This window comes from Cyprinodon variegatus, unplaced genomic scaffold (assembly GCF_000732505.1).
Source record: "Cyprinodon variegatus isolate N-32 unplaced genomic scaffold, C_variegatus-1.0 Scaffold407, whole genome shotgun sequence".
NCBI lineage: Eukaryota > Metazoa > Chordata > Actinopteri > Cyprinodontiformes > Cyprinodontidae > Cyprinodon > Cyprinodon variegatus.
Genome location: NW_015150860.1, coordinates 192427 through 219114, shown reverse-complemented (window position 1 = coordinate 219114; position 26688 = coordinate 192427). Strand labels below are relative to the sequence as shown.

Sequence of the window (26688 nt, the reverse complement as noted above, 5' to 3'; positions counted from 1 at the left end):
ACCTTTAAAACTCCAGGCCTAGTTTCTTCGCCAGACATCAGAGCATCACTTCTAAAGTATTTTGATGTTGTAAGACAGTGCGATCTTGTTGCATCCCCTTCTTACAGTATGTCACATGATCCGGTCTCACATAAACATCCTATTAGCCGATTGGAAATCATTTCCTAATATCCTGATTTAATGGATTAAAACTTAAGAATACTATCAGGGTGTTATCCGAGATAATATTTTTTGGACAAGTGATGAATTCAGTGGCAGGAAAGAGTTAGAACTTTCACTGGAGCTTGAGTAAAGCATAGCTGCCTTTTACCTGAAAGACTTCGATCTGTTTAATCCATCTAGATCCCAGTGTTTAAATCATTTTTTCCTGTAGAGCATTTGATTGATTGAATATGAGAGTAAGAGCAGTGTTTTATATAGAAAGTAGAAAAGTGAATGTGTTTTTGCTCCCTTCTTTCAGAACATCAGAGTGCTTTTCAACATCCGAGTGGTGGGAGGATCTACGTTTTACAACTACCTTTCACCTCAGGACGGTCGACCGCTCTATCATCCCGCCGTCGACAGGTGAGGGTGTGAAAATACATCTCACGTCATGATTACTGATATCCCCTTTAAAGCCTCATACAGTCCTTTGAGAAAACCCAGGCATGCCTCTGCTTTTTGTCCACTGAGTTTCTCATTATCTGCCAGAGCGGATCTGAGCAACGTGTGATTTTCAGCTCTTAATCATTGGGTGTTGATTACATTTCCTGCTAAATCCATGCAGTAACATGCCCTCATTCCCTTGCTCCCTTGATTTCACAAAACATAAATTGTGATGTAGTCTTGTAATCTTTGCTTTCTTTAACGTTTCTATCCACTACACTGCATAGACAGTGTGCTCTCAATTCATAGAAATATCACTAGTTTGTTTTAAAGGAAGGTTTAAAGGTTTTGCTTGTATTTTAAATGCTGAAACTACATTTTGCATTATGGGACATTAAGACCAGGCTTTTAAACATTGGCTTCAAATAATCTGTTCATATATAGTGTTTCTAACCTCTCTGGAAGATTCATGGTCTTTTAAACTATCGCCACTCTTCCTGTGGCACATCAAGCAATTTGATCTGATCATCCCACTCTAGAATTTTCCATTTAATGCTGCAAAATTACAAAAGTACTTTAAGATTCAAAGGAGGCAAATCTTACAAGGGGATGTGTGGCAACACCATATAAGTATTTTTACTTTGCCTAAAGTAGAGATCCTCTGATTCAGTGTTATCTTATTGGTCTCTATATTAAAGAGAATTCTTGATCGGCTATAAAAAGCAGACTGTGATGCACAGGTAGGAGTTTCAAATCTCTGTAGAGAGTTTGGTTGGAGCAATAAAAAAAGATAGCCCTTCATACTCCAGTTGTGTTTTAATTAATTGAATTTATAGTTCATCCTTGATTCTAGAACAGATAGACAAACATATATAGGTGGCTAAACCGTACACAATGAAATGATAACTATTACCCCACCTGCACTCTTAGAGTACATTCACAAAGCATGCTAAAGTGCCCCAAATCCGTTTTTTTTTTTTTTTTTTGCTCATATGCTACCTGTATCCGATCTTTTCATGGCAGTCTTAACAACACAGATCTGATTTTTTCCAATGCGACCCAGACCACTTAGCTATGTGGTTCTGAATATGCTACATATCTTATCTTTTCAAGTCCGTCCTCTGTCTAAACAGCCAGGTCGCATTTATCCAACCTGGACGTCATTAATACTCAACAAAGGTCACAATTCTGTGTCTTGCTACGCAGAAACGGGAAGAAAAACAACAATTTTATGTCTGCTTCTGTCTCCTTGAACCCCAGTCGGCCTCGGCAGATGGCCACTCACGCTGAGCCTGGTTCTGCTGGAGGTTTCTTCCTGTTAAAAGGGAGTTTTTCCTCTCAACTTTCGCTACAAGCATGCTTGGTGTGAGGGATTGCTGAAAAGACAATAAGTCGATGCAATTAGCTGGTTTTCCGTAGATAGAAGCTTTTAATCATTTTGACTGTATGATCTGGTTGAACTGTAAAGTGCCTTGAGATGACATTTATATATATATATATATACTGAATTTAACTGAACAATCATGGTGGACGATAATGCGGCAAGCAATCTTTATTTTCAACCCCTTGAAAAGATCTGAATTTGTGAGGAGGTTGAGGTTGGGAAGATAATGAAAGCTTGCTAGATGCGTTCCAGCACTCCCATCCATGTTTACTTCCGTAAACACAGCGCACGCTCGCTTGTGACATCATTGCGTCCTCTACTGCCCATGTGGGACACTTAAGTTGTGTGAAACGGTTTTCACCAAAAAAAATGGAATTAAGCATTAATACCTGTAGTGTGAACGTAGCCTTAATGACTGTGATAATAATAATGATTCTAAATCCACTACAAAAAACTGCATTCATAGTTTGCATTACACGTGCGCATGAATCAAACATCAATAAGAACTTAAAATGGGCTTCTTTTTCAACATTACTTACTTGTATTTATTGCATACAAATCCCACTGAAGTAGCAAATTAAACTGAAAACTGCAACTAATACTACTACTCAGGACTACAAACCTCTGTGCTTTTCCCTTTATCTGACTCTCTTCTCCCTCCGCATGCTGCTTTACTGAGTATAGGCTCCAACCTTTAAAGATCTGGCATATCAGTGTTGTACACAGCCTTTTCTACATTTGGTATTCAATAAACAACATCATTCTGAACCCTTAGAGCTGCATTGTTAACTTCAAGATGGAATCAAATCAAGCAGAGCTCTGGGATTTGAAAATATCCGGATATGCAAATATCCAAATGACATTATCGGGATCAGGTCGGCAGTGAAAATGTGTGGATCATTGCATCCCTACCCAAAGGACGGTCCTGTGTTTGAATCTCAGCAAGGGCCTTTTTACATTAAATTACCGTGTTCCTTCTGTGCATTTTCTGTGCATTGGTTCTTTCTGCGACAGATAGGCAAACCATTAGGCCTTTGGCTTAGTGACTAAAGATAAACACCAACTTCTGCCCATGATTTAAATCGAAAGTAGTGTGATCTGGAAAGAGAATTTCATTTTGTATTTGAAAAGTTGCCCTTCCCAAATGATGTGGGTGTTTCCCTTAAACCCATTAGAACACGCTGATTATACTGAACAAGCATGGCATTAGGACCACTGACAGATAAAGTGAATAGCACTGATGGGTGGGATAAGTGAGACAGCAAATAAACATTATATCCTAAAAGGAGAGGGAGCTACAGGGTGGTCCTGGTCCACTGTCGGAGAGCTAAAAGGCAGAATGTGAGCTTTAGAACTGGACCACATAGGCCTAGCCTGATGAATCACTTGTTTTTTAATTAGCAGGATGGCCAGGTGTGTGTATAGCTTAACTGGGGAACATATGGCATCAGGATGCATTATGGGAAGAAGCCAAGCCGTTGTATTGTGAAGCCCCTGGGCAATGCTCTGCCATCCATTTTCTGCTGTCACCTATTGTTACCCTGAAGCCCCTACCCTTATCAATGTTACAGTGTAGCCTTTCATTGAAACTACATTGCTCATTCGGTGCCCTCATCAGACCAAATATGGTTCAAATGGATTAAAAACCACAACAACAAGTTTTAGAGCTTTACTTGCCCTCCAGATTACCTTGCTCCAATCCAGCCTCCCACTTCTACTGCTGACATCTGGGTGCCAAATACCAAGACACTCAATGGTCTGTTAGAGTCCAGGTCCTAATGGGTCAGGGGAAAACCAACACATTTTTTGGCAGATCCTCAGAAGGGGATGGCTAAACAGTAAATCTTCCAGAAAAGTTAAAAACTTTCTAAATTCTGCAGTAATAGTCAAAAAGCTTTACATTACTACACAACCTAAGCCACTTGTAATAATAATGTTTCCACAGCCAATAGTGACTTGTCTGCAGATGCAAACAGAGCTGTTAGGAGTAAAACCTCATTTAGTGACTCAGTTTGTCGACCACATTGTTTTTTTAGCCGGCTAATTATTATATTGTTTATTATTCCCTGCGATTAAGTGACCAAACATTTTAAACTAATTACAAGTAATTATTCTAAAGTGCAATTAGAATAAGCTCTGATCTCATTTTATAAAGTCTCTTGTTGCAATTCGTTCTCAATATCTTCAAAAAGTTAAATGTGAATATATCTGCAACCCTAGTTTGAGTGTTTGTGTCTCTCTTCCAGTGTGAAATATCTTGCGGAATCATCTAATTTATGAAGACATGCCATCTTTCTTCACAAATGCAAATCTGGTGGCTTGCAGTGGCACAAGAGATTTTTCTGATTTTGTAGATGTCTCTTGAATAAAGTGTTCATTCACTCGTTGAATGGTGCTGATGGGAGCAAATGCTTTCAAAATCGTTTGAAATGCAAATGTGTTGCACGCTGCATCCTTGAAACTTGTGTAATGACAGAGTCAGAGTTCTTGTGCTTCAGAAATAGACTCTATCCCTGAGTAAACCCCAACAATGTGATCAGAGCGGATACTGTTTAACTTAACCAAGAATACCTGCCAGTCAGGTCCAGGTATAAGGGTGAAAATTCACACCTTCAGCTGGTCTGAGTTGCTCTTATTTGGAAATTTTTAGAACACGACAAACAGTGTAATTGAGTTGCAAAAATAATGCAAAGCACAAGGAAGGAAATCTATCTCATGGGGAATCTCTTTGTGTTGAAGCTGTGCATCTGCTCTTCTTCATAAAGCCACCATAGTTATATTTAAAATATTTCAACTTTAGATTCAAGTTCTTAATTCCTTTTATCTTCTTATTCTACTACTTAAATATTCTTGCATCTGGTCACGCTTTCTTGCTTTCAGAATGCTAAGAGTTTACACTGCAAGTTAGCCGATTTAGACCATCCATGCAAAGACCGGTGGTTGAAACTTAGGCTACGTTCACACTGCAGGCCTTGATGCTCAATTCCGATTTTTTTTTGCGAAATCCGATTTTTTTACGTTGCCGTTCATATTACCAAATATATGCGACTTGTATGTGATCTCCTGTGTGAACTGCAGTCATACAACGCAAGTGTCCCGCATGCGCAGTAGAGGGAGCGATGACGTCACAGGCCAGCATGCTCTTTTTTCCGAAAGTAAACATGGATGGTAGTGTCGGTGCGCATCTAGCGGTCTTTTCCAACCATTAAAACACAATCTTTTCAATATGGTGAACCATAAATACTGCTCTCCGCATCATCATCTGCCATGGTTTTTTGGTTTTCTTTCTCGCTACTGCGTAGCAAGACGCATAATAGTGTCCTTTGTCGAGTATTAATGACATTCAGTTCGGATGAATCCGACCAGGCCGTTCACACACAGGTCGCATTTGAAAAGATCAGATTCGTATCGGATTCAGGACCACATAGCCAAGTGGCCTGGGTCGCATTGGAAAAAATCGGATCTGTGTTACTCAGACTGTTATTATAAGATCAGATCCAGGTCGCATGTGGGCAAAAAAAATCGGATTTGGGTCACTTAATCAGGTTGTATTAGAACCAGGATGGATTCTCACTGCTCTGTTCTGATCCAGCCCAGAAACTGGACCCTGGCAGAGTAAAAAGCTTAACCAGTGGTTTGCTGTGAAAGCATTGGGCCTTTTTTTGTATTTCTGTATTCTTGTCGCTACGCATCACATTTAACAAACACTCTAAAATTCAGAAAATAATCCTCGTAAAACTGATTTGGTCCAGCTGTGCGTAAGTGAACACGACTTCCTGAGAAATGTAAATCTGCATAACTAACGCCCATAATGCCATTAGGCTACATATAACTGAATAAGTTGGAGGGCTACGACTTCGCTGTCAGAAGGTTCATTCACAGAAACAGCATTGAAGGTAAAGAAGAAAAACTTTATAGGTTCGAGGATCAAGGCTCTGCTGACTGAGAGCTGAGCACTTCACACAGTGAAAAGTCAATTGGGAAATAGATTACAAGAACTATAAATGACGTGGTTGCACTGTTACAGAAGAAAAAAGAAGGAAAATTAATAATCAAATTAATATGTAAAAACATTCGTTTATCCAAAAACAGTCAATGACAACTACTGATGGAGGCAAGAAGTGTAACATATAAAAACCACATCTACCAATCCTTCATCACACTCCCTCTCTGTCATGCAGCGCATCAATATAAACTGGCAAGCCGCAGTTTCAATGACGCTCGTTGTGTTAATTGCTCTCACCCATATTCTGACACCTCACCATTAAAGAAAATACAAAAGCTATTAAGACGACTGATCTGTGTTGTCCCTCTAACATATCCATGGCAACGTCAACTGTTACCTTATGTTTTAGATAATGCATATATTGCTGTATAACCAACATTTTAACTAGTACAGAAGGTGCTCTAGTATGGAATCCCACTGCACACACACATCAAGATTGAGATACACAACTCTCCGCACACATTTGCCAATAATATTGTTACAAAAATGCCCTCATGTTTATGAGTTTATTTTTAAATAAGATATTTTGGTGATCGTTCTCTGACTTCCTGTTCAAATGATAAACCATACGCAGCACTGACTGCCAAAGTCTTGAAACCCAGAAAAGAATAAGCAATGGAAAGCAAATAGCTAGATGGACATCATAGTTATCCACCAAATACTGGTTCAACTGGTGCCTTAGAAGGCCTGCATTCCAGTTTAAAAGTTTAATGTTTTTCAATTAGAGACTTTCTGAACAGACCAATACAGAGTTGAGAATGGTTGCAGTGGTAAATATAAAAGCTGCAATCAGGAGTTGAAAGTTTGTCTCCACTAATTTTGATAATTCAGGTATAGAAAAGTTTGGTCTCTCTCTGCAAATCACCTAAAACTAGAGTGATAGAGAGTGATTGTATTTTCAGAGATCTTCGGTTTGGATTTGAGAAGCTCTGAGAAAGGCCGTTCTAAACATGAAAATATGATTTTAGATTAGAGAATCTATGGTAGCTCTGACTACATATTAATGTTTTTTTTCTCCATAAATGTCAAGAGCATTCTGACCAGACTTAATTTCCAAACTAAAAACAAAATATTTTCACAGCATGACGCTGCCACCACCAGGGTTGGTCCTACTTCGCTTGAATATAGGGGCATTATTGTTCCAATATTGTTTGCAAATGTGTGCGGAGAGTCGTTTGTCTCTGCACACATTTGCAAATAATATTGCAACAATATTGCCCCCATACATAGCCCCTTAAAATGGAGTAAATCTAATGTGTTCATCCACTGACTTCACCACATGATCAACTTATTCTCATTATGAAATCGTACGAAAAGTTATGCACCGTAATTTCGTACGCTTTGGACGTTTTTTTCGTCGTATGCGCATGCACATCTGATGCACCATTCACGAATATAGAATATAAATTACAATTAGCCCTAACCCTGACCCTGTACCTAACCCTAAGATATAAAACAGCAGGCAACGTAGTTAGAGACATGAATAAGTCATGATTGCACTGTTTTTCCCAGTTTTACGTCCGTCCGCGGATCTGCTTTTTTTTTCTGTCTGCCAGCATCGCACTGATGTGGTTTTTTGAGGAAAAACGTCCAAAACATACGAAATAGTGTGCATAACTTTTCGTGCGATTTCATATGAACTGATAATGAGAATAGGTTGACATGATTGACTCTGTGTTCATTTGTGCAAACTCAGTTTTATTCCCTCATTTGAGGCTTTTTATGCAATAAACCCCAATATGTTCTTAGTTTATTGGACCCACATTAAAGAGAAACACAAGGAAATACCTATTCCGAGAGATTCTGAAACTTGTCATACTCTTTAGGTTTCCCAAGTTCTGTTAACAAGGAGTAAGGAGTCAGATGCTCATTAAAGGATGATTTAAGGTTTTACATGGACAGGTGGACTCAGCTTTCCTGAGAGTGTTTCCTCCCATGACCATCTATGGTGCATATTTTAGTGCTTTCAAAATCATGTTGCACGCTCTTCTGCTTTCCTGGCCATTATTAAACAGCTGTTGCATCACATAACATGATAGTGTCTTCATTCTGAATGTAGAGTACCCTCATGTATTATTTACATTTGCTGCAATGCCATTGTGATTTTCTCAACTATATGCTCTTTCTAAAAGCGAATAGCCTTTAATCAATGAATAGAGCGGTTCTCAGCAGTTTTTTTTTTTTTTGGTTTTGTTTAATTTCAGAGCAATTTTCAAATCTATTGAATTGGGGTTCGTGTTTGAAAGGTAAATGTATTGTTATGTGCTGCAGTGACAAAACTGGAAAAATAAGATGCTCACATGGTCACATCATGAAGCTGTATGTTTTATAAATGGACAAGTAGAAAATAGTAGAATTTTGCTATAAAGATGTTTAGTTGTATGATTGGAACATTATAAGTGTGTTATTTTTGGTAGGAAAAATGAAATGAATTTAGTTGGAACTGCTTAAAGTAGGCTGGGATCTAAATACTATCAAGGCTCAGTATAGCGGACCCAGTATTCAAGGCAGAAAGACAGTCAGATATCCTTAAAGCGTTTATTTAAAAATGACGGATTTAAATTAACAGCGAGGATGTCTAAGGCAGGAACCTCTGGTTTTTAGTTCAGTCCATGCTCAGAGAACAAGGTTGATTCCAGCCAGCTAACAAGATGGGACAGGTGCCACCTAGAATGTCCCACATTCTGCAGCCCTGGAGGATGGAAAACCAGATCTGAGCAAACAAAGGAAGGCAGGATAATCCAGAGCACGAAGCCAAAGCCGTGGATGAGGACGTGTTCAGGATTCAGAACCAGGAAATCAGAGATACAAAGAGGTTCCGACTGCAGAAAGGTGTCAGGAATCAGTTCCAAGTTCAGTTAACAGATAGAGTCCGGCAGGAGTCCGAAGACAGGTCAGGCCAACAGATCAGGCAGGAACAAGCAGACTCAGTGGTTGAGAGGCAGAAACGGGTCAGGATCAGGTAATCAGAAACACTGGAGACAGGAGAGGAAAGGGGAGGAGTTTATATATTGGCATAAAAACCAGCACTTGAAAACAAGACTGTTTTCAGAAAGAATAAAAATAGTAGCGATGAAAACAACTTATTGAGTTCTGTGTGGAGCAGTGAAGGTTATAAAGGCATACAGCACCTGGATGGAAAGATCTGCGATAAGGCTCCTTTGTGCACTTATGGTGCAGCAGTGTTTCACTGCAACAGTTTCCTGCATGAAATGGGAGGCATTGTCCAGCATTGATGAAAGGTTTGATGCAGTGCTTTGGTCTGCTTGGTCCGAAGCACATCCTAGAACTGAGTTGAACTTCCTGATGAGCTCATATAACCACCTCTTCTCAGCTAAAGCTAACCTTCTGCTTCAACGTACTGCACTGTAGAAGATCCCATTGCAAAGACATAGAAAGTCCTTAAGCACCTTCCATTACTCTCTAAAAGATTTCAGTCTCCTCTACCTTGACCATTCCTCTTAAAGAGCATCAGTGTTTTTACTTCAGCCCAGATTATTCTCCCAGTGAAACCCAGATACTTAGAAAATACCTCTTTCTCAATAAGATTTCCTGGCTGGATGATTGCCAGTGTTTGGTTTGTGTTTGCAGCTGCAGACTAAATAATTTTCTTGAGACCGTTAGAATAAGGCAAACTCAAAAAGTGTCCACAATGCCCACCTTCTGCTCCAAAAGAATATTGCAGGTTTTTGATCTACTGAATGTAGAATAAAATGTAGCTCCTGAATATTTTTTAGGATTCTCTCAGAGATCTTCTATCTTAGCCTTAAAGTTCACACCTAGAATTCGTAGCTTAAAGCTGAGCGACAGAAATGATTGTCTAAAGTGGGGGGGTGTGGTTCACTCCATAAAGTTTACCCACCATCATTAAACTACTTTATCTTTATTAATTTGCATTCACCTGTAGGAATTTTACTGTTGCTCTCTGTTTGTATGAAGTGGTTTTATTTATAAACTGGAGAAAAAATGATAAAAAAAAACTGTAGTGGATAGAGCTGCAGCTGCTCTTTTTGTACAGGTAAGAGGAGAAGAGAGGAGGGGTGAAAGGTATACTGATCCCTGGATTATGATACATTACTTACAGGTGGATAACTGAGTCCTTTATTCTGCACCAGCCTGGAAAGTGAAACGTTTTACATGCACCAATTAAAAGCAGGAGAAGAAATGGCAAAAATATAAGAATATCTAGATGAACATTTAGGATATGCAATACAGCAAATACTTTGCCTTTTTTAATCTCTCTAGGTATGTTTTCTAGAAAATATTGAACTTTCTTGTCTAGATTATTTAATTATTCATATATATATATATTTTTGCATTTTTTAAAAGGTTTTAAACTTTTCCCTGTAATTTATTGTTTGTAGAATGGTTTCCGTGCAATAGAGCGCACCTCACTATAGGCCGCAATGGAAATGTACATTTTTATAAATAGTAATGTCAAATTTACTGATAAAGAAGGTGAAAGATTCCTCTTAACGAGGTTAGCCTGCACATGTACTAATGGACAAATAAAGCCATAAGTCAGTAAATAAGTAGGAGTAGGGGCTAAGATATTTATTCTGATGCATTTTCCTGATGGTTAAGATTCATTTTATTTCTTTATCAGATGGATTGATGGTCCAGAATACAATAACTGTAACATTGCTGACACCTAGTGGTCAGAAATATTTAACACCTGCTCGCTCTCTTCTCATCATTTCTGGCCCAATCATTTATTTGAGCTGGGTTTTGTTTGTTTGTTTTTTGTTGTTGTTTTTGGGGAACATTTTCCTGGTGAAACACTCAATGATTCAAACTGCCCCCCTAGATGGAAGAAAATAGTTTTAAATGATCTGGAGCCACCTACATGCATTTTATCAAATGCATGAATTAAACCTTTATTATTTTTAAGTATATCTTGTAAAAAAGGAAAATGAATTTATTTTCTATAATTTTTTTCTTTTATGAATTAAAATTAGAACAAATTCCAAGCATTCCTGAGTATTGCATCTAATACTACACATTTTCTTTATATTTCAAAATAACATGAAGTATTTGTAAAATACTGCCTATGAAAGCACCAGAAATATACTGAATAATGGAGAATGCTACCTTTAGGATTCCCCAATGGTTGGATAGGACTTGCTTTTATCACTTAACCGTACTAAGGCTGCAGGATGGACCACAAATAATATTCTGATATTTTTAAACTGAATGGTAATATACAGCATTATTCTAGACACGTTTTCATCTGCATAAAATAATAACAAAAAGACATCTCTAAATAAAAGCTTTGTCCCAAATATAAATAATATATCAATGCATATAAATTATGCATATAATGTATGCATATAGAGGTAGATTTATATTCTAAAAAATTGATAACATCTTTAGAATCTCTATATGTTGCCCAGCTTTACTGTTGCTTCTCTGTCTTAGTTCCACTTTTGGAGAGGCTTATTTTTATCAGTCTACAGGGGTTGCTTTCACTATGTACATACAGGATGTTAAGAAACTTCACTTGTAGATATTTGGCATAAACTTTCGGTGTTGATGATGACTTATGATTAATAAAGGAAAATTTGTTGTTTTGAACCTTTTTGACTTATTTCTCATGTTGCTGCAAAGGGTTTCCTGCAAACACAATATAAAATGATCAATAGAATAAACCAAAAAAATATTACTCAAATATCAATAGGAAAGTGTTTCTTATTTTAATGGCTATGAAACATCAAGAGAAATTAGCTTATGTTTATAAACTTTAAGATTTTCAACTCAAAGCCTCAGGCTGAGATTGAACCCCTAATCTCCACAGCAGTTAGTCTCACTACGTACCCCACACGACTAATAAGTCCAATTGGAGACTTTTTTAACAGACCAATAAGAAATATTATGGGTTTTTTTATAGAATTAGATTTAAGAAATTAATTTTAATATCACTAGTTTTTTCTTCTTCTGAAGAGTTCAACAAATCAGTTATTTCCTGCCACATTCGCACTTTGAAATGGCCAAAATCTTTGGGTAGATTATTTTAGATCTTTTTATGTAGCATTTGCTGCAGCTAACAAAAAGGAAGGCTTATAATCGAATTAATTTGCTGCTAAATAATTTTCACAGATTGTATTTATCCTTTACCAACACCATTTCTTGGAGTGAAAGGCTTCAACAACAGTTTTGACCTGTCTGCAGTGATGCTGCGGGATCTGCCCAGTTTTGGCTGAAGTAAGAGTTTTTGTAGATTAGATTATAAATTATTCAACAGGCCATTTATTCATTGGGGCAGAAGTCAAGGGTCAAGAGCAGGATATTGCTGCATGAACTGTTTTGAACAATGAATCTATTTACAGCTCTAATGGAGTCATAAAAAGCCCTAAAGAATCGGTACCACTTAAGCTGGTGGTGAGGCCTTTCATTAAAATCACAGTAAATTTATGACAGTTCTACATCTGGATAAAAAAATAATTGGGAAATCTTTTTGCAGCAACTACTTCATCTTAACTTTTTTTTTTTCTTTTAGGGCTCTAAAGCTCTGCGGTTCTGGAGGACCTCCTCATGTGAAGCTCATCATTGAGTGGGAACACAGAGTCAAGGACTGGTCAGTGTGTTTAACCTTCACGTCTCTTTAAAACTTCTTGTGGAATCAGTTTGCACCTTTTCTTTGACTGTTTTGTTATTTTTCTTGTTGGGGTACCAGTTTGTTCGGTAACATTCACGAGGAAGTGGTGAAGGATGCAGACAGCGTGCGAAATCTGCAGCAGCAGCACGTCCAACAGTTCAGCTGCACGTTGGATGAGTGCTTCCAGCTCTACACCAAAGAGGAACAGGTACCGGCTGCTGATATCTTAGACCTGGGGGGTGCAACCTGCGGCTCCAGAGCCATAATGGCTTCTTATAGTGGCTACAGATAATGAAGAACCAACTTTAGTTTAATGCATTTTTCAGTTTAAATTTCCTAACAGTAGAACAACCAATAAAATGTTTGCAGATTTGATTTTTGACAAATTTCTTTGGCATAATTTTCCAATAATATAATAATGATGACTAATAATTTTACACCAATGGGTAGTTGGTTACCATGGCGGCGCTCCAAGAAAGCAGCCAAGAGCAGCTCCTCTCTACAATTTCACTAAATATGTCTGTCTGTCTAATATAAAAATCCTGTAGGAGAAAATCAATGAATTTTATGTTGTGATGGGCATGGATTCCTTTTTTTATACTAGATTAATCTCACTGTAATTTTGGAATTAATCTAGATTAAAATCATTCATTTGAATTTTGCCAAAGAAATTCATGATATGTGTGCTACCTAAATAATAAGTGAAAGTATTTCTTTGAAGAGGTTCAAACACCTGTTCAGTCCATTTTCCCTGAAGCAAACCCAGCATCTTTATACAGTAGATGCATTCATATTTAACATGATCTTAGACGCAAGCAGAGTTTCAGGGTCAGACATCATTAATGATCACACACAAGATCCCTTCACTTTCTAAAAAACTTCATCATCAAACATCCTTCTTTACCACAATCCTTTTACAAAAATGAAAAACTTTGCTTTCTGTAGTGATCAATTGTTTCTGTGTAGCACAGCGACACTGTCATTGATAAACTCAATCAGCTGATTTTACTCGCGGCCCACAGCCTGCTTTCTTTGTTCATCTGTAAGTGATCGGCTGGATCCCCCATCCTTGGGCTTTTCTTCAAGTCATCAGTGAAGTCTTTCTACTTGTTAAACCTACTTTTGCAACATAAGTTCCCAAAAAATCCAAAATTTGCCTGAGTAGTTTTTAGGAGGAGGTTTTTGACTCACTCAAAAATAAAAAGCACTTGCTGAGTTTTCTGGTTTCAGAAGGTATTTTCTTTACTTTCAATCTTTTTTTTATCTCCTGATAAGAGTCTGGCATTAACGCAGCACTTTAACGCCATTAACGGCACACCACTAATTTAGTTTTTCCTCATTGCAAAACCTAAAAATATAAATAAATGGCAATGGCTTTTGGATGTTGAACTTGTATAAGAACATCCGTTTTATTAAACCGTAATGTAATATTTGCAGCTCTAGACCAATTTTATTTAGCTTTACTCAGAGCAAAATGGTTATTTGGATTTTAAAGGTTGCATAGCTTTCAAATAATGTATTGCACATGTAATTTGTGCTTACAGTTCCTAAGTTATTTGCTTTTCCATTTGGGTATGCCAAATAGGCGAGGATTACCCAAAATGAGGTGGATGTTAAGAGGTTAAGCCAGGGTGTTCTTAACCCTGGTCCTCAGGGCCTACTGTCCTACATGTTTATGTGTTTCACTGCCTCTACACTCCTGACTTGAATGAAAAGGTGAGCATAGAGACGCATCCAAAACATGAAGGACCGTGGGCCCTGAGGACCAGGGTTAAGAAACCTCTCTTTAAGCCATTTAAAGAGACAGCAAAAAATGTCAGCAGGAATACCAAAATGGACTGAAAACTAAATCCAATAATCACCCTGAAGACGGTGGGGGCAGCATCCTGTTAGGGAATTTTTTTTTCTTCTCCCGAAGGTAATGGGATGCAGGTCAGTTGGTGGGAAGATGACTGGAGCTCAATCTGAGCCAACTATGTTCACATGTCAGAATGGCCCAGTCAAAGTCCACACCTAAAAGGAACCATAGAATTTGTAGGAAATCATTAAAAAAATGTCTGTTCATGAAAGCTATATGATGGAGCTTGAATTATTTTGCATTAACAAAAATGAGCAAAAACTGTGGATGTTTAAAGGAGAAGACTTGAAACAATTAAATTATCCACATGTAAATCTCAAAGGTTTGGACTAAAAATGGATACATCTTTTAGGAAAAGCCATGGTCTTTAGATTTTCCTTAACAGAAATGTTGGAAACATGTGTGTCGTTTTCCTTCCACTTCACAGTTTTATCCTACCCTTGAATGACTTGTCTGATGAAATAACAGTAAAAACCACAGACTCATTTGGTAGCATTACTAAATTAAAAGAAATCACATCTACCAAGTACTTAGATCCTTAAAAATCACCTTTCTTTGTTCTCTTCTCCATATTCTCCTTGTATTTTGCCTCTAGCTCGCCCCAGATGATGCCTGGAAATGCCCCCACTGCAAGCAGCTGCAGCAGGGCATGGTGAAGATGAGTCTGTGGACCCTGCCTGACATCCTCATCCTCCACCTGAAGCGCTTCCGGCAGGTAGGCGAGCGGAGAGACAAGCTCACCACGTTTGTGCATTTTCCCCTGGCCGGACTGGACATGACGCCTCACATGGTGAACCGCAACAACGGCCCCCAACAACCCCCTCTGCGACAAGGATGGAAACACAGCAGGCGGCCGGACCTGGCTCCCCCTGACTTCCTGTATGATCTGTACGCAGTCTGCAACCATCATGGAGGAATGCACGGTGGCCATTACACAGGTCTGTATTCCCTCCTCACATGAAGTTTACTTTTCCATCAACCTGCGTCTTCTGTTTAGAAAAAAGGTTACATGTATCGATTTCACATGTTGTTTCAATTGCAGCCTTTTGTCGAAACTCAGTAGACGGTCAGTGGTACAGTTATGACGACAGCACCGTTGAGCCCATTCCAGAGGCCGAGTTGTGCACGCGTGGAGCTTACATTCTCTTCTATCAGAAAAGAAGCACCATACCCCTGTGGTCTGCCAGCTCCTCAGTCACTGGTTTGTCCCTTTTCTCAGCTAGTTTGTTCATATCAATATGCATTGTTAGTAAATCATTATGCTATTAGAATTATGATATACATAAAAATAAATCAGTAAAATGTGATGTAATTGTAGGTTCCACCAGCTCATCCACCTCTGATCACTGGTTGGTCCGACTGAACGGAGGAGGAAGCAGCAGCGGCAGCATGGTCTCCAGTGTTCCCAGTCCGGCCCTTTTAGAACCAGTGTATGCTCCAGAGTCCCCAGAGTTACCAGTGTTTGGAGATGAACCTAACAGAGACGTAGAAGGAAGTAGGTATTTTAATTGCAAAATAAATATAAATGACTGACAAGTTTAATGTTTATGCAAGTTGAGAAATTTGCTGTATTTAATTTTGGATGCGTTTGCAATCAAAGTTTTAAACCACAGATTTTAGTGACAGTTTTTATAACCACTTTGCCTGGCAACAACATTTGTCATTCTTTAATGTTTTTCCAATTTTCTCCTTTTTCAAGATTTTTTTTAACAGTTTTTAGTTCTGGACTTTGACTAGGCCATTTTAACTGATGGGTGTGATTGTCATCTAAAGCAAACTCTAGTTGTCCTCCAGGAAGGTGAACCAGCACCCCAGTATTAGCTCAAATTTTAGCCCCATCCCTCCCTCCATCAACACTTACCAGATGGGGGTTCCAGGCCTCCTGCACCAATAGATTCAGATATCAAGTCAAAAGTTTGGTCTAATCTCACTAGAGCACATGTTGTAATGATCAGAATTCAAACCAGACAACCAGTGTGAAAGCTTAGTACAGTTTGTTTCATTGAAAATGTACGATGGGCTTTACAATGGGCATCAATCACAACATAATGGTCACTAACCAGTGGTGTCAAAACTACACACATTTGTTACTTTAGTAAAAGTATAGATACTGCAGTTTAAAACACTCTGGTAAAAGTTGAAGTATTAACTTGACCTCTTTACTCAAGTAAAAGTGAAAAAGCATGTGCTCCAAAAACTACTTAAAGTATAGAAGTATAAAGTAACCTTTAAAAAAAATCAGCCAGATGCCACTAGATGAATTGTAAGCTAAATTTTTCGACTATTTCGAAAAATTCTTTGAGATAGGGTAAAGGATGAGGGAGGTCTTGTTGGTCTCCGTCTCCATCTAACGATACGCTCTCGCCAGTGTCCGACCTTTCAGACATGGCATAGACAATTCGCATTTGCAGTTTGAAGAACACCTGCTTGCTTCTGATGATTTCCTTTGGTGTCAGCACAAATTTGAAAAATAGCAAAGAGCGTTTGCGTTATATGATGAATGTGTAGAAGTCAGAAGTAGGAAGAAAAATAAGTAATAGAGTAAAGTATAGATACCTAAAAAGTGTATTTAAGTACATTAACGAAGTATTTGTACTTTGTTACTTGACACCTCTGTCACTAACTTTCTCTTAATCCTCAGTCTAGGGAGACCCGCAAGGCTAGGTTCATGCCGTCTTACAGTAGCACTGATGTTGTTCTCATTGGTCAGGACGTCCCAGAGAATAACTCCAACCAAGTAACGATGAGCCATGGTCAGGCAGAGGGTCAGAACCGTGAAGGCAATAGTAGGCAGGAAGAATAGGAGGACAAACCAGAAGCCATAGTCAGAGGCAAGGTCAGGTTCAGAGCCAGGTGATCAAAAGTTCAATAAAACAGCAGAGGGAAATCCAGGAAAAGGTTGAGAAACAGTTCCAGGTGAGGCAAGGGGCAGGCAAACTGATCAGGGTCAGGCAGAACAGGCGGGCAGTCAGGCAGAACAGGGATCAAGCAGGCTCAGAAACAGGGAAAGATCAGGTCAGGCATAACAGAAAGGAAATCAGGAATCAGAATGCTGGAATAGATCTGAGCAGGTGTATATTGTGAGGAATCTGAGCAGCATCAGTGCTGAGATCATGACACATGTATGTCCCATTGCTTGCATGACTTGTGGTAAAATCAGATGTCTACATGTATGCCTTTCTTCCACACAGTCATTTGTTCTAACCAATCTAAGGACCTTATAATCAGATTGGGAATTAGACGCACTAAATTGCATGGGCAAGTTTTTATTTAGTACCTCCGATAAGTGGGCATGTTGCAGCTGATCTTCAAAGATTGCTGCGCAAATGATAATGTTCAAACCAGATTAGTTGCACCAATTAAAGCGAGCAGGCTGCATGTTTTACTGGCTGTTTGAGAGTGGTTGTAAAAAGTTTTAATAGATAAACTTGAATAATCCATTTATTTGTTTATAGAGATATCATTTTTAGAATATCTGAGAATTTTTATCAGTCCATCACTTTCTGTTCTTAGATGTGTCCTAATCACTGATAAACTAGCTTACTGTGTGATACCACTAGCTGCTAACATGCAGCGTGTTACATTTTCACTGCTTGTTGCTGAAACTTGATTATTTTACATTATGTATTTTAAAGCATGTTTCACGGTTTCAATTTCACTGCCCTTTAAATTACATCAACTCCAAAATGGGATGCTTGAAATAAAGATGATTTATGAAAGCAATGTATTTAATTTTGTTAATGAAACCTAAGTGAGGAAAAAAAATTATTAATCAGATTTTGTATGAAAGAAATCCCAGACTAGATCGCCCAGTCGTATGTTCTAAGCCATGAAGTTGGAGGCAATAATGACAATAAAATGTTTATTTTAATTCTAAATAATATTTCTTGAACACTTTATTTAGGTTACTTAAATCTAAGTGCTCCTGACAAAAGTAAAAAAAAAAAAAAAAAACATGTATGAGATATAAAGGGAGAAAAAAAAATCCCCTCTGAGCATTAAGAGATGCAAACTTTGGCTTTCAGATTTGGAAAAAATCTTTGCAGAAATTCAATTTTTACATTTGCATATCATCCATCCATGAATTGGTGCAATTCGCTCATCAGAAGATGAGCTGCACTTTACAGTTTTTCCACAATTTTGTATTATTGGATCTCATAAGATCTTCAGAATACTTTTGCAAAGATTTAATAATTAGATATTAAATATTGGTCAGCATGCTAACATTAAATGTTCTTTTATAGATGGGTCCAATCGGTTGGTGCAAAGGACCAAAGTTAGGAGTTCAAGTATGAGGTCACCTGCCAAGCCCAAGGACACCCTGAACAAAGTTCTTCCTATACGCTGGTCTTTCGGGTCAAAAGACCGCATCAAGCACTCTGTCCAGGTCCAGTCTGGAGAGCTTGTGGAGTACCTGGAGTCCGGACGCCGGCCCAGATGCACCAAAGACCCTATCATCAACCTGGTGGCCACTCCACCACAAAGGAGAGTGCTTGGAGTTGGCCAGGACTGCAGCTCGCCTAGTGGCAGCAGCCTTAGCTGTACGGACAGAGTCAGCTGTGATGGATGTTACTCTCCCAAAATCCCTGAGGGGCAAAGCCGAGCCGTTCTGGAGAGAAATGCAGGTCAAGAATATGGTAATGACAGAGAGGTTGTTTCAAGAGATGATGACTGCTTGAGGCAGGGTTCTTTGTCTAAGAGATTGAGAATTGATCAGATTAGAGACCTGGACATCCACCTCCAGAGAGGGGGCATTCTGGGTGGGCATGTAAGCCACAGCGCTCCTCAAAGTAGGGAGTCTACGCTTCGTAGAACCAACGCCCGGACAGCTAGCACCCACAGGGGCCAAAAAGACTTGATACAGATGGCTAAAGAACCGGCAGCAGAGGAGGGACAGAGCCACGAAAATCTCTCGTCATTTTTCAAGCCAGTTTTCACAAAGAGAGACGTTCCTAGGTCCCCAGCCGAGGACCGAGAGAGGCGACCAAATGGCCATGAACACCTGGGAAAATTGGCAAGCAGTAATTTAGCCAAACTGTCTCTTTCCAATGGGACTCTTCCAGCAGCACCGCCAGAGGAGAGGAGAGGCAGTACGGTTCAAAAATGCGACAGCCATCACTGCAAAGTACAGTTTGCCAACGGAAAGGCTGGGAATCAGGAGCCTGTGGATATTCAGCGGGCTCACAGCTCCAGCAACATCCAGACCAAGCTGGACTTCACGTTTCGCAGATGTGCCTCCCTGCAGAGGAACGGAGAGGTGGGGATCCCTCAGGCGCACCGGGTCTTGTTGTCAGACAAGCCTGGCTACTCCACCCTGCAGCGGACGCGGTACAGCACCACCTCCCTCGGTAGGCAAAGAGCCGACCATAAACCCTGGTAAAGATGTTAGACAATTTGGAAAGATTTAACATGTAATTTGTGGATATTTATATCACTGCTGAGAGCATTTTTGGCACCAAAACTTCTAATACCTGGTGTTCTATTTTAATAAAACAACAGAGACTGTATTATAAGACTCTACAAGAACCAGATCTGGATCTGTGCAGGACTCAAATAATTAATCATTATTAATCCAAATTTATCCAGAACTGCACTAAATATAGATACTGTATGTTTTGCATTTAAGAGGGGAAAAAAATTCAATATGTTTTATTCATCGCTCCCCAATTGGTGTTTTTAGTCATGGTTTTACCATCCCCACTTCTTTAACATCTCCCCTAAAGCATATTTTATTGGATCCACCAGCTCCACTTCTCCTTCCTTGATTTGGCAGGATTCAACTTTTTCCTGTCTCTTCTGAAATCTACAACAATCGCCTTGTTTTGTGCACATTTAGAATCTGATTGTTCCCACACCGTGCCACAAAGCGTTTTTGCTCCCTATTCTCAGCTTGTTGTCCATCTTTGATGCAAAGTATTGCTGCATTCTTGCAGTGTATCTGTAGGTTTTAAAAAAGTTATAAAAATTTCTAAATTTGATCACCTTATTTTTTGGCCTTGTCTATTGTTTGGCCTGTCTAAATTTTTCGACAGTTATAACATCGTAGATTATGCATTTTTTGATCCAATGGCTACTCATCTTCTACTTCTACTTCTTCGGCCAGCCGCACTCTGTTGCTCCCTCTTCTCATACGCAGTGGTTCATTCTGGGACCGTCAACAAATTTCCGAACTAAACAAAAATGAATAAATTCTTGTCGCCCAATAAAGCAAAATTAATGGTAAATCATGCTACTATATTACTTAAATGGGGCACACACACCTTAATTCAATTATAAGTCTTTTTATTATTTTTTTATTATTCAAATTTATTGTTTTTCTCAATAGGTTTCAGGTGACACACAGACTCAAGATTTGTCTGAAACTTTTATACTAGATCGGCCAGATGAGCCACAGTCATTTTCCTTTCATTTGAAAGATTTTTTAAGGATTTTTTTTAAATCTGAGGTTTTTCTTCTATAGCTTCGAAATCATGTGACCCATTGGTTCAAAATCTGGCTGAAAATGTTCCAATAGATGGGACAGATGAGGCACAATCAATTTTTTTATTTGAAGTTATTTTATATTTTTTGGGATTCATTATTTAGTGTAATCCACAATTTTGGAGGCAGTGTGTCACATGACCTGGAATATTTTGAAGAAAAATCACATTTTCTTATTATAAAAAAATATTTTAATATATACAAAAGCTTAAAATTGAATAAAAATTTGTCTGCTTCATCAGGCTAAAGTAGAATAACAATTTCACAAAGAATTTGAGTCAGTTGGTCGCATGAAAAAATAGAAAAAATATATTATAAAAATCTTTCAAAAATATAATAACCTTAAAATTGGATAAACATGAGTATGCCCCATCAGTCTAATGTTATAGCAAATTTGGAGGCAGTGGGTCGCATGACCTGGAAGCTTTTGAAGAAAAATCGCATTTTCTTATTATATAAAATATGTAAAAATATACAAAAGCTTAAAATGGAATAAAAATGAGTGTGCCTCATCAGGCCAAAATAGAAGAACAATCTCACAAATAATTTGAGTCAGTGGGTCACATTACCTGCCAGCTATTAAAAATAATATATATATAATTTTTTTAATCATAAAAAATATTCAAAAACATAAAAAGGCTTAATAGGGAATAGAAATGAGTGTGCCCCATCAGGATAATGCATAAGAACAATTTCACAAAGAATTTGACTCAGTGATTCACATGACCTGGAAGCTATTAGAAAAATATCTATTTTTTTAAGAGAAAAATATTTATTTTTTAATATAAAAAAATCTTTAAAAATATACAAAGGCTTAAATTGTAATAAAAAAAATAAGTGTGCTCCTTCAGGCTAATGTAATAGAATAATTTCAAACAGATCTGGAGTCAGTGTGTCACATGACCTGGAAACCATTGAAGAAATATTTTTAAAAAGTTTTATAAAAAATCTTTAAAAATATTAAGAGCCTTAAAATAGAATAAAAATGAGTGTGCACATTCAGGATAATGTAGTAGAAAAATTTTAAAAATTTTGACTCAGGAGGTCACATGACCTGGAAGCTATTGAACAAATTTCAATTTCTTTAGTATAAAAAATCTTTGAAAATATGAAAAGGCCTCAGAATGAGTGTGCCCATCAGATTAATGTAGTAGAACAATTTCAAACAGATATGACGTCAGTGGGTCACATGCACTGGAAACTATTAAAGAGATATAAAAAAAAAAGTATTATAAAAATCTTAAAAAATATAAAAAGGCTTAAAACAGAATAAAAACGAGTGTGCCTTATCAGGCTAATGTAGTAAAACAATTTCACACAGATTTGAAGTCAGTGGGTAACTTGACCTGGAAGCTATAAAAGAAAAGTACCAAAAAGTCTTCACAAATACCTTTAAAAATTTGAAATAGCTTGAAATTGAATAAAAACAAGTGTGCCTTACAGATGACAGCTATAGGCAGGATTTTATATTAGTTTCATCTTAGCTGATCACAAGATAAGGAATTTATTCATTTTTCCTTTTCAAGTGTGCATGGTTGAAAAATTTGTTGACAGTCCCTAACTCCACCACAGCGTGTGGGAGGGGGAAGCAGCTGAGAGACACTGCCTGAAATCAGGGTCCCTCAATCAGATCAACCCTGAGCGAGATCCCACTGACCCTGCAGAGCTTGAATATCCAATATCCAACTTCAAACCAACTTCACCATGGTTAGGTGGAGGCGTTTGCCAGGTCTGCTAATGCCACCGTTACCAAACATTTATCTTAACCAGAAGAAAAGCAGGAACCTCTGTGGGGCTTCTAGCCTCCTTTTCTTCCTCCCACCAGTGCTTTGACTTGATGTGCACCCTCATTTTGTTTCTGTAGCTTGAACCTTTGAAGTGAAGCCATTCCCCAACTCTATTGCCATTCTACTTGGATCTTATAACACCTGAGCTCAGTCTGAAGGGATTTCAATCCAGTTCCTATTGGTGCAAAATCCATTTGTGTCAACTTTAGCATCATAACCAGAAAGTAATGTTTATACATCTTGGACCCATCAAAATTTCAAAATTTTTGATTATTTCTCAGTAACAATAATACTTTCATTCTGTGAATGTATTTGTCAGGGTTTGGAGGACCCAAATGCAGAGGCAGAGAGGCTGAGGAGATTTTTAGCAGTTTAATGGGGCAAAACAGTAAACAAAGGCAGGAATGCAAAAATCCAACTAATAATCAAAGCAAACCAGAACTATGGAGACATCTGGAGAAACCAAACACAAGGAGCCAGGGGCGAGGTAGATGGACAACATGAGAGGACAGCAAAGACAACAAAGAGTGAGAGCAGAGGGAGAGTATATATACCTGAGTGAGACAAAGGCAGGGCTAACTAGTTGACAAGGAGCAGGTGTGAGAGGAGACAACGAGGGAGCCAAGGGGAAAGGAACACACACACAAGAGGACAACGGAGGAAACAACAGAAAAACATGAGAACTAACATAAATCTAGAAATTACAACAAAACTGGAATTAAACCAATAAAACTAGAAAACAAGGAGCAAAGTAAAGAAGAACAGAACCAAGACCATGTATTATTTTTGAAAAATCAATCGCTACAATTAAAGAGTTGTAGCTATGATCTTTAAAACTGGCTTATATTGTTTGTGTACAGATTATATTCTGAAATGTGTTACTTTACTCATTAGAAGTCTAACACTCGATATTTAACTTGGAGCAGCTTAAAAGGTTTTCAGTGACTGGCTAAACATGGTGTTAGTAACCATTCTGATGCTTTGTGTTGTTCAATATTAGTGTCCTATTCCTGTGTGCCATGGTAAACAAAATGGTCCCAACACTTTTACATGTTAATATTAACCTTTTATCATTAGGTTAAAGTTAACCTTTGAGTAGGTTTAAGTGAACTAAATAGTTTTTCTGGTTTCCTTGATATTTAGGTTTAACCTATTAGAAGATGAGGAAACTTATTATTGTTGAGTCATAATCCCAGAAAACTAAAGCACACAGTTCTAGTTGAGCTGATTTAACACCACCTGTTTATGTTTGTGATGGTAGGACAAAAAATGCTTTTTCCCCCTTAGTATGTGAGGATGAATATGTGTTGTCCTCCAGCATATTGCCCAATAAGACCTTTTGTTGATCTAATATTTATTGTAAACCTTTTTTTCTTAATTCATCTTTACCAGGGTTGCTAACAGATTTTCTCTGCCTTTGTTCAGCTTTTCATTGTGACATTATTGAAACTAATGATTGTCCTTAATTTTTTCCCTCTACACAAGTGCCCATGTAACAGCCAAGAATGAGCGCTTGAAATAAAAGGACCTCTCCTCCTGGTTTTCCAAGCAGAATACCCAGAGAAGCGCCCCCTGCTGGAGGCATCGCTTGGAACAGACATCTTTTTATTTAACCTTTTCATTGTTCTGTTCTAAGTTCTTACCTGTGTGTGTCTTACAACTAAATCTATGCAGAGTTTTAAAAGATATGAGGGAAATAATTAGTTGTTTTTTTTCTCCACTCACATTGTGTTCTTTTACTTTGCCGTCTGTTGGGTTCAATAATTCACATTTGGGAAGTAAAGAGGGATCTTTGTTCAGACTTCCATGAGAATTCTCAGGAATGCAGGAAATTGTTGATAAGGAAGCTGGTACTGTATGTATTGACATGTAAGAAACAAATGTTTGCTTTACAAATAGGCCAGCCTATTAAAGACTCTAAAAAGCACTAACACTGGCCTTTAAATTAAAACACTGGACAAAAGTCGTCTGCTGTTAGAGAGTCCATGTTCCAATGATTTATTTATCAAATTAATATATAATTAATGCACCTTCATTTAAATGTTCCTACTCTTTTTTTTTTTAGCTCAATTTATATCCACGTTTTTGCTGGCAACTGACCTGTTGGATGAGCTTTTGAAGGGAACTACAGCTAGCAAAAGATGGAAGCAGTAGCACATGATATTTATATAAGGGTCTAATAAATGGAGATATAGAAGGCCGTTCTGTAAATCGATCTTCCTGCTATTAGATGTCAGCGGAAATTTTTACTCTTTAAAAAATGCAAATGTGTAAAAGAAATATACTCTCACATATCTATGTCTTTTTTTTGTTTGTTTGTTCGTTTTATGCAAAATTGTTCACATTATTTCACCTTTATGGGAATGTTATGTGTTGGACCAACACAAAGTAGGGCTTAGATATTTAAGTCCTACCACAATGTCCAAGGAGTATCTAAATCTGGACTTTGACTGGGCCATTTTAACTGAGAATAGATCTAAAGCATTCCCTTTCTCCAGTTCAGCCCAGCATTATGCACACCCCTGCTAGATTAGGGCTTAGGGGAAGGGTTTATCGTAAACGTCACAACTCTAAGTGGCCCAAGCAGAGTCCCAGCTTTAATCTGAGGGAAAGTTGCAGAGATTAACTCGATAACAAAACTTTTCCAACCTGAAAGACTCCATAATACCAGAGGAAACACTTTAAAAAGCTGATCAACCATCAATTGAAGGGTGGGTTATGTGTGATAATAAAATATATATATATATTATTTATTTAGAAGGCTATAAATAAGATGCAATTTTTATACCAAACATAAATGATAATTGGTTGTGTCTTCATATTCATATTCAGAACACATTTCACAGATCTGCGCAGGACAAACTCTACATGTCTGCTCTGTATGAACATGACTTTGGCAAACTGAGAACAGTATATGGTTTGGTTTTATTTTTTTAAGCGTTCTATATTCTAATTCATGAGTTGCACCTCTGATACCTTCACTGTAAGCAGATTCTCCAACCCGAGCTTTGGATATTGGCAGCTCCTGACACATGGATGGTTCTATAATGGGGTCAAGAGGGGCCAGTGCCCTCTGTACTCGATTAACTAAATCACTATTTTAACATGTCAACTTATCATATGTACTGACAATTAACCGAGTCCCATGAGTCTTTAGGACAAATTAAAGTATGCTACCTTAATTTTAACAGTGATTTAAAAAAAAAAGTTTACAGCTTCAGTTGTATTTAGCAATTATCTCAACCTTTTCAATGTTCTTTGGCTCAATTTATTTAAAAGTTAAAAATTTCCCTAATTTTGTTTGGAGTTTTTGTCATTTTATTCTGTTTGCCCATGAAAAAAACACTGAACCCCCCCTGCCCTGTGTGGTATATTTAGATTAAAACCAGCAGAGAGCAAACCAACTTGTATGCTTAGCTGATCAATGCTCTCTCTGCAGGTTTTTTTCAGTTTGTTTAGACAACCACATGCTGGGAGTTCAAAAGTTATGCCATAACCTTGGCAGATGAAGAACAGAATACCGTTTTGTGAGATGTTCAAATGCTGACATACTCGGCCGTAAACTAATCCTGCCCTCAGCAGCTCTGTAAACTTTTCACAAACCCTTGCCTTCCTTGGGCTACAGTACATAGGGTTGATTGTTTCCTTTCAAACCTCTGGTACCTTCACACATCAGCTGCATTCATACCCAGATTACATTACACACAGGCTGACAGGTTGACTAATTAGTTTCTTGTTGAAGGTAATAAAGATGTTTGGATTTTCATCTTGGAAAAAACTAAACTTTTAACCCTCCGCTTTACTAATATGCACTACTTCATGTTGCTCTTTCCCACAGAATCGGGATCAAATTCATTTAAGTTTCATGGTTTTAATGCGTAACAATATGCAAAGGTTATGTGGTGTTAAAACTTTGGCTAGCCACTGTAAATACTGTCTCCAACCCTTCAACTGATGCTTACAGACGATTTTAAAGCGAACGTCTCATGAAAT

At 38.0% G+C, this 26688-nt stretch overlaps 1 protein-coding gene across 2 annotated transcripts in view; it reads left to right on the top strand.

The window, feature by feature from the left end:
* usp43 (ubiquitin specific peptidase 43) overlaps positions 1-26465 on the top strand; it is a 144217-nt gene extending 117752 nt beyond the window's left edge. The window contains exons 9-16 of one of the 2 annotated variants that reach the window (XM_015387900.1): positions 461-564; positions 12472-12549; positions 12649-12778; positions 15024-15366; positions 15471-15629; positions 15747-15923; positions 18673-19776; positions 24181-26465. In XM_015387900.1, coding sequence (XP_015243386.1) covers positions 461-564; positions 12472-12549; positions 12649-12778; positions 15024-15366; positions 15471-15629; positions 15747-15923; positions 18673-19776; positions 24181-24191 — 2106 coding nt within the window. In that variant the 3' untranslated portion in view covers positions 24192-26465. Of the gene's footprint in view, positions 1-460; positions 565-12471; positions 12550-12648; positions 12779-15023; positions 15367-15470; positions 15630-15746; positions 15924-18672; positions 19805-24180 lie in introns of both variants that reach the window. The other variant, XM_015387899.1, reaches the window with a different exon arrangement.
* Positions 26466-26688: the final 223 nt, after the last annotated feature.